The sequence below is a fragment of the Cucurbita moschata genome, unplaced genomic scaffold (genome assembly GCF_002738365.1).
Source record: "Cucurbita moschata cultivar Rifu unplaced genomic scaffold, Cmos_1.0 Cmo_Scf00030, whole genome shotgun sequence".
Lineage (NCBI taxonomy): Eukaryota > Viridiplantae > Streptophyta > Magnoliopsida > Cucurbitales > Cucurbitaceae > Cucurbita > Cucurbita moschata.
This window is the reverse complement of record NW_019268546.1, coordinates 2,587,671-2,602,067: the sequence shown is the minus strand read 5'-3', so window position 1 is coordinate 2,602,067 and position 14,397 is coordinate 2,587,671. Positions and strand designations below refer to the sequence as shown.

The following is a 14,397-nucleotide window of genomic DNA, read 5'->3' as shown; positions in this document are numbered from 1 at the left end:
AAAAAAAAAAAAAAAAAAAAAAAAAAAAAAAAAAAAAAAAAAAAAAACTTCGAATCGGAATGTTGCTTACAGATTGTAGGGACTAAACTGTGAGAACCAGATAGAATGTTAAGGTAAGGATATCGAGTAAGTATACCCTGTGCATTTTAATCACCATCTCCGCTTTTGTTGCAGAACCAGAGAGCGGTTCTCCTACAAGCTTCAAGGAGACCTTCATTTCAAATTCGTTATTATTTTTCCAAATCTTTGATATCATTTTCAAAGATTCGCCAGATTCGCCAGATTTCACATCATCCTCCTCACCATTCTCACGCTCCGGACTGTCCGAGGCTTCGAAGCATCGTCCTCAACCTTCTGCCGCAAAATCACTATCAAATCAACGAAAGCATTAAGTATGTGTTTATGCGACTTTTTATCGTTCAGATTTAGAAAAGAGAACAGAAGTTCTTCCATAAACTCCCAATCCACTTTCTCCTGCTGTTTCATGTGAGAATCCATCATCTCTTTCATCGCTCGCCGAAATTCCTCAGGCGGATTCGGCGAGTACCTCAAAATCGCGATGCAATCGTTCGGAAGTTTCACATCCTTGCTCTGATTTTCACCGTTCAAAGATGAAGAACTCGATCCTACATTTTCCGACGATTCCGTCAGAGAATCGTTCGCTGGAGATCCGGACAAGCCAGGGGAGAAGAAGAATCGGTGAGATCCGCCGTTCGAATCAACCGGCGAATCAGGTGAAACCACTCCTTGCTTCTTGCTCTCTCGACCTTCTTCTTCTATTTTTTTCTCCTCGAACTCTTCCTCCTCTTTCATGTACAACGATCGGAAGTTCTCAACGAGGAATCGATCGACATCGGAGAGAGTAGCGGCAGCGGCGGGGTCCGCAGCGGCGTTGTTACCGGCGCCGTCGCCATTCTTCCGATCGATGGCGAACGACAGTGTTTTCGGATGCTTACAACCTGCGAGAATCCAGTTTTTTGAAGATTTGAATGATTGGGGATTAGGAAATTGAAGCTGAGGCGTTGGCCTTTTGATCTTCGAGAGGTAACCTAGCAGCGATTTTCGCAATTTTCTAGGCATTTTTCTTGTTTGTTCTTGGCAGTGTATAGCCTGTTTGGATGAACTGAATTTTTCTTTTGGTTTTGCTCTCCAAAATTCAGAGAGAATACTTAATTCTTATAAAGAAAAACAAACAACGCTAAAGCCAGAAAGTAACAAAAGAATATTAATGGCCTAGAAAATACGTTTTTTTTTTTTTTTTTTTGATAAAAAAAAAAAAAGAATAATCCATTAAAGGGATGGAACTCAACGGTAGTGCCTTCTCCTAATTGGTGGACTTTTATTTCCAATATTTAACTTTATTTATTTTGGATAAATTATAAGTCAATATCTCTATTTTTAAAAAAAAATTGTTTAATAAGATTATAAAATTTAAAAATACATTTTAATTTATATCTAATATATTTTAAAAATTAAAATTAATCTAATTTATTAAATATAAATTTGATCTGAAACTTTACTTTTTAGACATAAAATTAAAAATAAATAGACGAAATTATTATTATAATCAATTATATTTTTCTTTTTACTCTAAACATTGAACTTAGAATTATGATACAACTCTCCTAGAATGTAATTATTGTGTCGTCGATTAAGTTCTTAGTATTTAATTTGGATGAAAAACATTATTTATTTGTTTTAATTGATGGTGGAATAATTGAGTTCATGTTGAATTTAAGAAAAATGGGTTGGTTTTAGTCGATTTTTTTTTTTTTTTTTTTTTGTGTCTAACACAACAATAAATGAGCATAATTTATATATTAATGTTATTTTATATTTATTTGATTCGTAAATAATAATTTTAATAATAGACTATTGGTATTTTTAAACTTGGAAGTGGTAATTATGGAAACTTGGAAATGTTAAAAGGTATGTAATTAAATAAGCATGCAAAATTTAGGAGTTTTAGGATATGGTTACCAAATAATTATATAATAATTTTTTATCTTCTCATTTTTGGTAACTTGTTCCAAATTTGGAACCGAGGAATGTATCTGACCATAGTCTTCTCTGTTTAATGGACTTACTCGTAAAAGAATATTTTCGGTTATTTTTTTTTTAATACACCTGAGTCAATTTTAACATAGTTTGAATCTTCATTTTGGCACGCTAAACTCTTTTTTTTTTATTATTATTTCAACTCTTCTTTTTACGTGCAATAATGATATTTTAGCTGTCATTTATCTTAAAATATATATATTAAATTATAAATTTTGTCCCATAATTGAAAGAAAGTTAAAATTTAGTCTATTTTATTTTAAAATTTAAATTTTGTCTTTAAACAAAATTTCAATTTTTTTTTTTTTTTTTTTATAAGAATTAAATTTGTAGTTCAAACCCAGAAAGAGCAATGTTTCAAATAAAAGATTGATGCCTATTCAACTGTGTATTGACGTAAAGGCATGGCGACACAGTCCCCAATCAAGAGAGTGATTACATCCAGTATATCCCCTCCTTATTCCCGACGTGCTATGGTACCCTAGGATGGGTAGGATCGTCATGTATTATCTCCTACTACCTATGGAGATCTTTGAAGGGAAGCAATGGACAGTTTGCAATGGAGATGTTTAGCCAACAAGACCAAAGGAGATATGGCTTTTCAATTCACCAATAGGCAGTCCAACACAAAGTTTTTAGAGTCACCTTACCCTAAGTGGTTCATTTCTTTTATTACAATACTTTGAGCTACTTGTTATTACTCTTTTATTTATATATTAAAAAAATAATTTAAAAAAACCCAGTTACCGAGTTAGAATTGTATTTAGGTTCACCGCTAAATTAGAGAAAAAATACTCTTAAACTTTATAGGTGTATCAAAACTATAATTGAAGTATAAATTTGTAAAAACAATAAACCGTGGACTTTTTGTAAAGGAATCTATCAATTACTGTAATGTTAACTTTCTGTACAAATTTTAATGAATTTACATTTCAAAAGTAATTACTTATTAAATGTATTTTTGGGATATTTTAAATTAAACTGATGGAAGACACTGTAAAAAATAAAAATAAAAAGGCAAAAAAGCACAATATAATTTTTATTTTCTTTTTATTTTTTTATTTTTTTGTGTGTAATGTATAGAAAAGTAAGTAAAAGACAAGATTCATAACTAAAAAGAGCATGACTCTTTGGCTTTATAATTATATATATATATATATATAAAACATCCATTTCACATAGAGTTGACATTAAAATCCAATTGCTCGTGACTATTGACATAGCCTTTTTTTTTTATTCTAATAATTGCAAAAATAAAAATAAAAAATTGTTCAAACCTTATAACAAGAGGTTAAATAAGAGTTGACATATTCGTTTTTTGTTCTAATAATTAAAAAAAAAACATACATTTATTTTAATTCTAACTCTAAAACAATAAATTAGCTCCATCGTCAATTTAAACATTATAAATAAAATAGTTTAAATAGGAACTCACAAATAAAAAAAATTAAAAAAATATATATTTAAATAGGAATGATAATTGTATATTAAACTGGTAAAGAGGCGTGCAACAAACCAAATTCAGAAAAATTAGAATTTAGTCCTTATAAATTTAAAAATTAAACTTTTATTACAGTTTAATAATTTCTCATAAACTGTCTAATAAATAATTATTATAATTTTAAAATTAAAATTAGTCTCTGATAAAAAAAAAAAATTAAAATTATATATATATATTATTGTTTATTTTTTATTTTTATTGTGGGCAATGAGTAGACTTTTGTTAGGTTGGTTAGGGTAGATGTTTTTGAATGGGTGGGTAGTAGAAAATTAGAGTCCGTTTGAATTGGGGCTCCAATAGGAACCCTCCACGTCAACCCATCAGTCTAATCACGCCTATGTAGTGGAATTCTTATTCACATTTGACTTTTTTTTTTTCTAAAATAATAATTAAAAAATTTTAAGTATAAATGCAAATGTTTATAATAATAACTTATTAATTTTTTAAAAAATTAATCGAGGTGGCCCAATGGTCCAACGCACCACATTCAAGGTCCATATATTAGTAAATAAATTGTAATAACTTCTAATAATAATATTGTAAATAATATTTTAGAAACGTGTAAATAATTTTTATAAATAATTCTAATTTAAAAATTCAAAAATTTAAATTTTAGGAATAATTTAAAAAAAAAAAAATTGGTTAGGATGATTCTGACGATTGTGAAGTTTTGGAGAGAGTGTGGCAATATTTTATATGTTTGAATCTTTTCGAATAAATTATTTTTAAATCCTGATTTTAAAATTTTAAATTCTATATTATTTAGGAATAATTTTTAAATGGAAAAAAAATTAGTCAGAATGTTGGAGTGGTCTACCCACACAAATTCTGATTTTCGTGAGAGAAAGTGGGTTCGATGGCAACTACTTTCAACCAACTAATTTGATTGAGCGTTCAGATGTCTGTTATGCGATACGAGATGTGTGATGTCCGACATTGGTTGTGGAGGAGAACAAACCATCGTTATAATGGTGTGGAAACCTTTCCCTAGTGGATTTGGGTCGTTACAGGTTCGTTACAAGATGTGTTTTTCTAACAAGCTATATTTGTTTTATTTCTCTATCCTTCCCGTGCTGACTTCATGGGCTAGGCTTTCGCGTGTCCTAAGTTTGATCAGGGCTAGGAGACTGATAAAGAACTAGGCCAAAGTTTGACTAAAAAGGGTTGTGTTCAACTCCGTGGGTTGGCGGATTGGAAGGGATTACTTTCTACCGTGTTAAAGTAGGTTCAAGTTACACTTTTGATTTGCTACATGCTTGACATATCCGATCAAGTGTTCATTATCTGAAGTAAAAGGTTTCGAACCTTTGCATACCGGTACCAAAAACCGATGTCTTACCACTTGGCTCCATTTCATACAGCCTTGTTTTGGACGATAGAACGGGGAGAGAGGGAAGGGAGAAATAGGGCAAGACCGAAGAGAGAATGGTCGTGCAAGAACACAGGGATATAACAAGAAAGTAGCAAGATTCTCTCTTGCTAGACGGACTACAATAAGCTTGGGACTCTAATAGAAACAAACAGCAAGCTCTCATATATTCTATTTGCTTGTAACAATGTCATACCTATCAAAGTTGGCGAACACTTTTATAACCTTAGACTCGTTACGCTATTCGTTTGAACTCATTGACTCCATGTCCACAGAAAGACAGTTATCTTCGTCGCTGTTAGCATTTGGTAATTTCTTGATAGCTTCTCTCGTTCACTTCAAGCCTTTGATGTAATATCCACTAAGCCCTGAATAAAGAAAAATATTCTCAAAAAAATGGTTGCTGAAAATGGCGTTCCTTTTGTAAAGTCAAGAAGCTCTTGAATCAGCTGCAATGCAATACTAAACTACTGTCGGTACTTTCTCAAGGCTTGTAGGAGAAGAAAGAAAGTCCAAGGGCAAATTTCTAACAAAGCTAAGACCCTCCTTACTCCCTATTCTCTCTTAAACCATTTACTGAAAACCATAGCAATTACAATCACTCAATGAGAATATTTGTCTTTGGAATTCATATGGATGAGCAGACACTTGAACCTAAAAATGATGAAATTTGGGAGACAAATACGACTGCGAAGATTCATGTACCATTAAAAACACCAAAAGAACACAATGAATGACTAATCTCGATCATTCTTTTAGCTCATTTGATCGACGCAATTGTTGTGGCTCGCCAGTAATAAATCTTTAGTTAGAAATAACATATATTAAACTTTGATCTATGTTATCGCACACATTCTCCTTCAATTCTATTTGAAGATTGTTTCTGTCTAAAATAAAAATTCTTTTATTGGATCGATTACCGATATTTCGAGAGAAGGTAAATAATTTTGAATAACATAGGTTCAATCTCTCCTTCAACGCTATCTTTAATAAATATTTCATAAATGTGTAAATAAATTTGAAAATTTTCAAATTAATTGTTCTGATTTAAAATTAAAAATTTTAGTGTTAGGATGATTGAGTGATGTAAGGCGTCAAACTAAGTTTTGGATATCGTGGGAGAGTGTGGGTTCAAATCCCGCTTTTGATACAATTTTTAATAAATGTGTAAATAATTCAATTAAATTTAAAAAATAATTTTTGATGTACAAAATTGGTCAGGATGGCCGATTGTCTAAGGCGCCAGACTCAAGTTCTGGTTCTCGTGAGAGAGCGTGGGTTCAAATCCCACTTCTGACACAATAGGTAAATAATTTTGATTTTTTACATTATTCTTTTTACCATATATGGGCCTTTAGATTCACATCATAATATAATTTTGCAAAACTATATATACATACTATTGACGTATAAACTTTGGTAAATTCGTGCACAAAGAAACAACCTCCAAGTTGATGAAAGTTGTGAGATTTTGATGTGCCCAAACGACAGGTGTTGGCACTAACAAACAACCATTCTCTCCCTTTCTCTCTCTTTCCCTCCTTTTTAAGATAAGTCTTACCCTTCATCATTACTCCAAATCAACTTTTTTTTTCCCCCTTTCCTAAGTCTTCCAGCCTTCTACAAAACATACCGACTTACCGAAAATGTGTTATCAGGCCATTCCTCTTTACACAGCCACCGTCTTGCACGGAAGGCCGCTTGTAGCGGCGGCACAGACGGCCGTCCCCCAGCAGAGAACTGGCGGTGGCAATGGAAACAACTGTATTTGCTCGCCCACCACCCATCCAGGTTCTTTCAGATGTAGATTTCATCATGGAGAGTATAAGTGGGTTACCCGATCGGGATTTTCATCAAAACCCCACCTGGTTTAATAACCTATGAAATTTGTGTCTAAATTTATATGCATATGTATGTATTGTATATATATATATATATATATATATATATATATAGCTGAAATATGTTGTGATGTTTTTTAAAATAAACAAGCAAGAAGAATCAAGAGAAACACCTTTATCTTGCTTCCCCTGTGTTCATGTTCATGTTTGAACTCCTTGTGCCGTTGGGAAATGGCTGCGATATTGATTTCAAGTGGCTATACATTCGTGAACAGGCATGAGAGAACTCAAACAATGCTCTGAAAAGCTCTGGCAGCTGGTTTTTTAGGTTCCCCAAGGACTTTTCCCTCACATGCACGCATAGCTTTTGGTACTCTTCCCGCTGCTCCTCCAGTCTCTTCTCTACAGCCTCCACCGCCGCTTGCCGCTCTGCAATGGCATCATTATCACCAATTTCTTCTGGGTTTTCCTCACCGGGACTCGGCACCTTCCGCTGCACATACTTCTTCTGCCAGTCCTTGAATTGCTTGGTCTTCCGGGCAAGCTCCTTCTCTGTCTCCTCACATTTTACCTTCATCTTCATCTCTTCGTCCTGGCTTTGCATAATTGTGTTGATCACCGTTGCAAAAGTGAATATGGCGTTTCTTAGGATCTCGTCAGGAAGCTTCTCCAGCTGCTCCTGCCAAACATGGAGGAGCCCATGAATTGGTGGGCTGCGGACCCTTGGAGGAGAAGAAACCTTTTCCTTCAAGCTGCTTTCAGTAGGGATCAGATTCAATTTCAACCAATTTGATAGAGCCTTAATGTAATCTTTTTGACGGCTTACAAGCTTCTCCAATTGAGAATGCCAGTCCTGCACCACAGCCCAAAGCTGCACCGTGCGCTCATGGTGGTGGTCGCTTGTTTCCTTTGGCGACTGAGATATATCCAGCATTTTCAGAGCACCCACAACCTTCAATTGGTTTCCATGGTGAAAACGCATGGTTTCCCACATATTGACCATTCTACAATTCAGCCCAGAATTTACTTAATCTCATCATTATCAACACGCAACACACTTATAATGTTTCATTTTTAAGAATAAAATCGTTATCAAACTGAACAAGTCTTACCCATTGACAAGCTGAACAAGTTTGGGATACAATTGTTCATCTCGAATGCGGTTGATTTCAGAGACGGTGGAATCCATGGATTGCATGTCCACAATGTATCTGGTGTGCAAATGGCTGACAGTGGCCTTGGCTTTCTCGATTGCATCAAAATTGGTGCCCTTTTCCTTCAGCTTGTTCAGCGCAGCAACCTTCTTTTGGTACTCCAACTTCATAACTTCACCTGCCTGTCCCAAAAACAGTGGGAACGAGTAATTTTTTCAGCGAAATACAAGAAACAGAATGAGAGAAAAGGATTCAGAGTTTGAACCTTCACTTCCTCGAATAGTTTCTTCTCCCAGGCAAGCAGTTTATCCAATACAGTGGCATGAGTTTCATTCTCCTCTTTGTCAAAATCATCATTCAATTCATCGTTATTTGGCAATCCTCTAAATGATCTGTTCCATGTGATAACACGCATCACTCTAGCAGAATGATCTATATGTCCTGATGGGAACAAAAACCAACAGCTAGTTGGAAAAGTTTCCCAATCCATAAATTAAAGTTCATCTGTTCCCTCGAATGATTGAACTATTAATTTTGAACTTGATAAACAAGTCGAGACGAATACCTCGATTATCAGCAAAGTTTGAGTGGAAATGAAGCCGAGTGGCCTCGAGCATCTTCGAAACCTCATGAGCACTTTCAGAGGCTTTAAGAAAATGATCATCAAGCTCCATGAAGATCTGTAGCAGATTGATATTCCCTTTAACAATCCTTTTCCCCTCGCTTGGACCTGGAAAACCTACTTGCTTCGTCTTCTTCGACGTTTTCTCCGCCGAAGAAGACAGCGGCTCTTCACCAGATTTCTCCCCTGTAACCGCTCTCCGCTCCACCGCCTCCATATTGTTATCAAAATCCTCAATGCCGCTCAACGTCGGAGCCGGCATATTTTCAACCGAAAACAGATAATCATAGGTCGAATCCTGAGGCGACGGCTCGTAAATGCGGCGGTTTTCGGTCGGAGGCGGTGGCCGATTCGGTGAAGGCGGCAATCGCGGAGGCGGACTCTTTTCTTCTTCCACAAGCTCCCCATGGCCAGTTCTACCGCCACGCCCACCACCGTCTATATTGCTTCTCCTCCTACGCAATGGACCAACGGCGCATTCAATCTCAAAATCATTCTCATCCACCTCCTCAATAACCGTCTCCACACGCTTCGACTCAACCTTCGAGGCCTTCATTTCAAACATACTCGTAGCTGGTTGAAGCGGCATACCTGGAGAACCAGGAAGCGGAGGCGGCGGCGGAGGCAAACTATTATACGACGACGCCGCAGCAGCAGCTGATTGAGCAACGGCGGCACCAGGGAGAGATGACGGAGCCGGCGGGCTCTCTCCATGAGCGTAATCACTCAAAACAGCGCCAATGTTCTTCAACGACATGGCGTAGGAAGAATGCGCCGCCGCGAAGGAATTCCGGGCGGTGACGGCGTCTTTCATGAACATCTTCCGATCCTTACATCGGGAAACCACTTCCTCATTTTCGATCTTGGATTGTGAACAACCCATAGGAAAACGATCTGGAAAGAACTTCTCCGAAAATTAAACATGAAGATGGCCGGAGCTTTAAGACGAATGCCCGAATCAAGATCTACTTTACGCTAGTTATGTTCCTCCATGGGCGGAAAAAGCGGGACGGTTTCTTTCATTTCTTCGCTGCGTTTGTTCTTTTGGAGGGAAAAAAGCAAAAAGAAATTTAATGCCGCACTCGCAGAACAAATCAAATGGATGGGATGATGCTATACGTCGTCGTTTTAGTCCACTTTGTAACTTTCTTTTTAAATAAAAAGAGGAATAATCGGGTTTTTATATTATTATATATATTCCATTTGTAAGTCTAATTTCATAAACTTCGTATTTTTATTTTTTTTCAAAAAGATTAATATTTTTAATAGTTTAATTTAGTGGAATATTTTTGTTATAAAATATACTAAGCTTAATGTGCAAAACATACGTTAAATTAGAAAAAAAAAATCAATTAATTGTATAGTATATATAATCTTATTTAATTATATATTATGTCTTTTTAACTAAAAAAATGTCTAATAAATTTCTAATATTTTAATTTTGTATAAAAATAAACTTTTAAAGTATTTATTATTATTATTATTTTTTATAAATATGTTGAATTTGGATATTAAAGATGAATATAAAGCAAACATGAAAAAATCATAGATAAAATTTTAAAATAAATAGAATAAACTAGGTGCAAAAATAAATATGAAAAAATATAATTAACCAACAAAATCTGAAATTTATAATAATTACAATTCCGCGCACACACGTGGTTGATTTTCCGACAAGTATTTTGGTCATTTTGAATAGCTAGAAAATTTGTCATTCTTGTTAGGAATCACGACTCTCCACAATGATATGATATTGTCCACTTTGAGTCCTAAATTCTAGTTTTGTAGTTAAAAATATGAGTAAAGAATAGATATATAAATTATATATTACTTTCTTTTTTTTTTTTTTACTGCATTTTCTTAAAGTTATAAAGTACAGGTGGGTTGTAAGAAATGATTAGAGAATTGCAAGTGTCCTATTGGTTTAGTTTCGAAGCAAAGAATCTTCTTTTAGGATGGTGTCTCCTTCTTAATGTCATGTCAACCATGTTCCATCGATAATTTTCTCGAGCGTCTGATACCGACACCTTTTATTTATCTTCTTTGAGGGCTGCGAACCGAGCTGCGAGTTTGTCGTAGTCCGGGAGCTTAGGATGAACAAACGAATTGGTTCTAGTATGATGCTTGTTCTCTAGCTCAGTTAGCTCAGTTGGCTCAGTTGAGTCTATGGACAGTGACACTGCCCTGACTTCGTTTGATTCATGGCTTGGTTTTTTCTTACTGTAATGCATCAACAGCCCATCTAACATCTTCTCCTCCTCCTCCTCATCATCCCCTTCTCCTTTCATGGCTTCTTTGCCTTTGTTTCGACTCGAACTGATATCGTTTCCCGAATTCTCGACATTGCCGATCTTGATCTCCACTGTAGGCTGTAGTTTCACATTTCTTCGCCTGACTGATTTCGGTTTCGGTTTCGGTTTCTCTTCCGAGGTTGGCTCGGATTGCTGCTTATTACGTTCATCGTTTTCTACTTGGTCGGTAGCTTTTCGCGCTTCTTCCATTGTTTCCTTGTTGGTTGGTTTTGTTTTAAGGTAAGGAGGTCGGATAACTCTAAGGTAGAACGGTGTCTGATCCTCTACTTCATCCTCGGAACCTCCTTTTCGGACATCTTGATCAGTACTACTATCTACGGTCGAGGTCTCGGTCGTGTTGCCTTCACTTCTAATATCGAACATGGATTCGTCGTCGCTGCTGTCCCTTTTTCCGACCGAGCTCTTCTTCCTTTCATGCACGGGAACAACATCAGGCTGCAACAAGATCGACCATAAAACCATCAATAGAATGAAGAGAGTTCATCAACACACAAAAACAGAATTGCACACAAACTCACTTCATTTGGGGGAGGAATATACAATTGTTGTTCAAGAGCTTTGGAGTTCCAATCAATGGCGGATTCCTGAGCAATCTCCTGAAGTAGTTGAAGCTTTATCTCTTTCGATTGAATCGTCGCCCTCGACTTCTCGATAAGCTAAAAGGAAAAACAAGAATTAAACCAAGTTTTAGGACGACCCTCTGACGAAACAACCGAGTTCTTAAGCTACCAAGAACAACCTCTATGCTGGTAAATGGTTCGAAGGAACATCCATATTTCCCAGTAAAGAAGTTTCGAAGCTCTCGTAATTCAGGCAAGTCAGCGAATCTCGCTGCAGCGTAGATCAACGACGCGACTGCTTCGTTGCATTCATCAGGGCATTCGCTAGAAGAGAAACAAAAACATGGAAACCACATTTAAACTGATTTGAACAAATTGAAGCCTAAGAACACAGACATGTTCCAAAAATCATGATATCTACTACCTCTGTTTGATCAAGACAGAGAGTTGATTGGAGATAGTCCCACAAAACTCATCAATTAGCTCATAACATCTCAACACATTTCGCTCAACAAGAAACCCTTCAGCCTATTTCACCATTAGCACAACAAGCACGACCAAAATCAGGGAAGATGAACCAGAAATTCTCTTACAGTCAATCCAAACACAAAGAATTTAAGAACAATCACAACAGAAGACAGATATTAAAATTATGGGTTTCGGAGAGATTAAGAATCTAATCCAAGACACGAAGAAGAACTAACCCTGTTGTAAGCATTGTAATCGAGACGACTCTTGAGAAGTTCAACAATGTCGCTCTTCAAATACTTAAGAACCGTATTCTTCTTCTTCCTAATTGCATCCAGCCGCGACTTCAACAGCTTTAAGCAAGATTTGCTACATCACAATAAAAGAAAGAATCAATCAAAAGAAACCCATAAAAATCGGAATCGGAATCGGAATCGGAATCGGAATCAGAATCAGAATCAGAATCAGAATCAGAATCAATACCATTTCGTGTAGTACTTCGGCTTCAAGAACATGTCGAACATTTTGAAACCGAAGAAATCCGAAAGAAAACAGAAATTTAGAGGGCTGAAACGAGGAAGAACACCGAAGAATCAGGCAATGGAGAATGAAAAACCCAAGAAACCCACAACCAAGATTCCAAAAACAATTAAAAGAAGGGATGAAGAAAATGGAATAATCCCACATCCGCCATTGAAGAATGTTTACGAAACATCAAAAGGAGGAACGAGTAATAATGAGCCAAATGGAAGATGAACATGAAGCATACAACACAGACACGACAGTGCAAGAGAAACAGAGAAGCTCACCGACAAAAATGAACTCCAAAAAAAAAGGGTTTATTAAAAAAGAAGAACGAAAGCGAGAGAGATATAATGGAGGAGAAAGAAGAAGAAGAAGAAGAAGAAGAATCGAAAACCCGCCAAAAAGATACCGGAAAACCCAGCTGTGTAAGAAGATGAAGAAGAAGAAAATGGAACTGCCACGTCGGACGCTTTTTTTTCCCAACGAAAATAGAAAAATGGGGTGTGCAATTACCATTATACCCAAAAATTACGTCAATATATGTTTTCTTTTTGTTGTGAAATTTTGTTGGATGGATTAGGGACAGTATTTGGCCAGCGCATTTGGAGAAGTAAATCCAATACTGTAATTTAAAAATAAAATAATGGAAATTCCGAAAATAATAATAATAATAATAATCATAACGGAAAAAGAAAGTTAAGGGACGGGAAATTAACGGGGAAGACAAAACGTGCAGCCGTCCGTCAATAGCTGGCATTCCTTAACGGATTTTATTTCTTTTGACAGTTGTACCCTTGTTTAAAATTCCGGCCACAAACTCCACTTCCGTTTTTTTTTATTTATTTAAATAATAGAATACATATTATAATAAATGTTCATTAGTTACTTCATGGACAAAATTAATATATATATTTTTCGAATAAAGGAAAAAAATTAAATTGTGATTTTCTTATAATTTAGGGTTGAGTTTTATTTTAATTTTAATTTAGTGGTTTCCAATTTTAAATCAGTTTCTATTTACTAAACTTTTTAAATTGTTCATTAACTATTTTTATTTTTATTGTTAACCTCGTTTATTTAAATATATATTTTCTAATAAAATTAATTATAATTTAACAATCAAATTCCAACCTAAAATATATATATATATATATATATATATATATATATATATATATATATATATATATATTATTTTTTATTATTATTAGGTATGATAAGGAAATCGATTGACTTTTTATTTGATTTCATGTAAGGAAATAACGTTGAATATTAACCTAGTATCCTAATTTTTCAAAAAAGAAAAAAACTTTTTGGTTGTTGGATACATGATGTTTTTTTTTTTTTTTTGATAAAATAATAACAATAATTTATAATAATTAAATATAGTGACATCGGTGGATGTGTCTTGCTTTGCTATGTTGTTCAGGTAATGAGTCGTGATTAATGTTAAAAAGTCTTGTTTACTAAGTTTTTAAGATAAAATGATTGAGGCATATGAAGCTAATTTAAGAGAATTAGAATGATTCATAGCCCATTAAAAGATAAATCATTGAGAAGAGTAATCTCAGCTGATTAAGGAAAGATGTGTGTTTATGAATAAGAAATATTATCTTAATTAGTACAAACATTTTGAAAAATTAAAAGCAAAATCACGAAAGTTTAGACTCAAAGTTGATAAATATCATATTATTGTTGAGGCCGGTGATTTATAATAGAAAGTACATGTCAATTTAATTCATTTAGATTATTCGTGTTCTAAATTGTTAGAGTCTGTATACTTATTTTTTATAAACCTAAAACACATATTTTATATAGGATGAAAAATATTAAAAGTTAAATCAATTTCAAAGTTAAAATCAACAATGGAACTCAAACTATTACGATATATACCATAGAAGAACATCAATTTGAATATTGTTCCGCTGATAGACGATCAACTTTAACAAAAAAAAAAAAAAAAAAAAAAAAAAAAAAAAAAAAAAAA

General features: G+C 34.6%; 3 protein-coding genes and 1 non-coding gene across 4 annotated transcripts; 1 reads left to right on the top strand and 3 right to left on the bottom strand.

The window, feature by feature from the left end:
• Positions 1 to 23: 23 nt before the first annotated feature.
• On the bottom strand, positions 24 to 1,184 carry LOC111464398 (transcription repressor OFP14-like). The gene is made up of 2 exons (XM_023108595.1): positions 243 to 1,184; positions 24 to 127 (listed from the first exon to the last, which is right to left on the bottom strand). Exon 1 carries the CDS (start codon positions 1,078 to 1,080, stop codon positions 286 to 288), a length of 795 nt encoding a protein of 264 aa, XP_022964363.1. The 5' UTR covers positions 1,081 to 1,184; the 3' UTR covers positions 24 to 127; positions 243 to 285.
• A 4,960-nt stretch (positions 1,185 to 6,144) lies between these two features.
• Positions 6,145 to 6,227, top strand: TRNAL-CAA. Its single transcript has one exon. It is a non-coding gene; the product is annotated as a tRNA-Leu (tRNA).
• A 77-nt stretch (positions 6,228 to 6,304) lies between these two features.
• Positions 6,305 to 9,716, bottom strand: LOC111464151 (nitrate regulatory gene2 protein-like). Its single transcript, XM_023108231.1, has 4 exons — positions 8,489 to 9,716; positions 8,189 to 8,364; positions 7,882 to 8,105; positions 6,305 to 7,773 (listed from the first exon to the last, which is right to left on the bottom strand). The coding sequence occupies exons 1-4, from the start codon at positions 9,426 to 9,428 to the stop codon at positions 6,945 to 6,947; spliced, it is 2,169 nt and encodes a 722-aa protein (XP_022963999.1). The 5' UTR covers positions 9,429 to 9,716; the 3' UTR covers positions 6,305 to 6,944.
• A 655-nt stretch (positions 9,717 to 10,371) lies between these two features.
• On the bottom strand, positions 10,372 to 12,859 carry LOC111464187. The gene is made up of 7 exons (XM_023108276.1): positions 12,695 to 12,859; positions 12,369 to 12,452; positions 12,122 to 12,254; positions 11,842 to 11,945; positions 11,597 to 11,741; positions 11,376 to 11,513; positions 10,372 to 11,292 (listed from the first exon to the last, which is right to left on the bottom strand). The coding sequence occupies exons 2-7, from the start codon at positions 12,407 to 12,409 to the stop codon at positions 10,576 to 10,578; spliced, it is 1,278 nt and encodes a 425-aa protein (XP_022964044.1). The 5' UTR covers positions 12,410 to 12,452; positions 12,695 to 12,859; the 3' UTR covers positions 10,372 to 10,575.
• Positions 12,860 to 14,397: the final 1,538 nt, after the last annotated feature.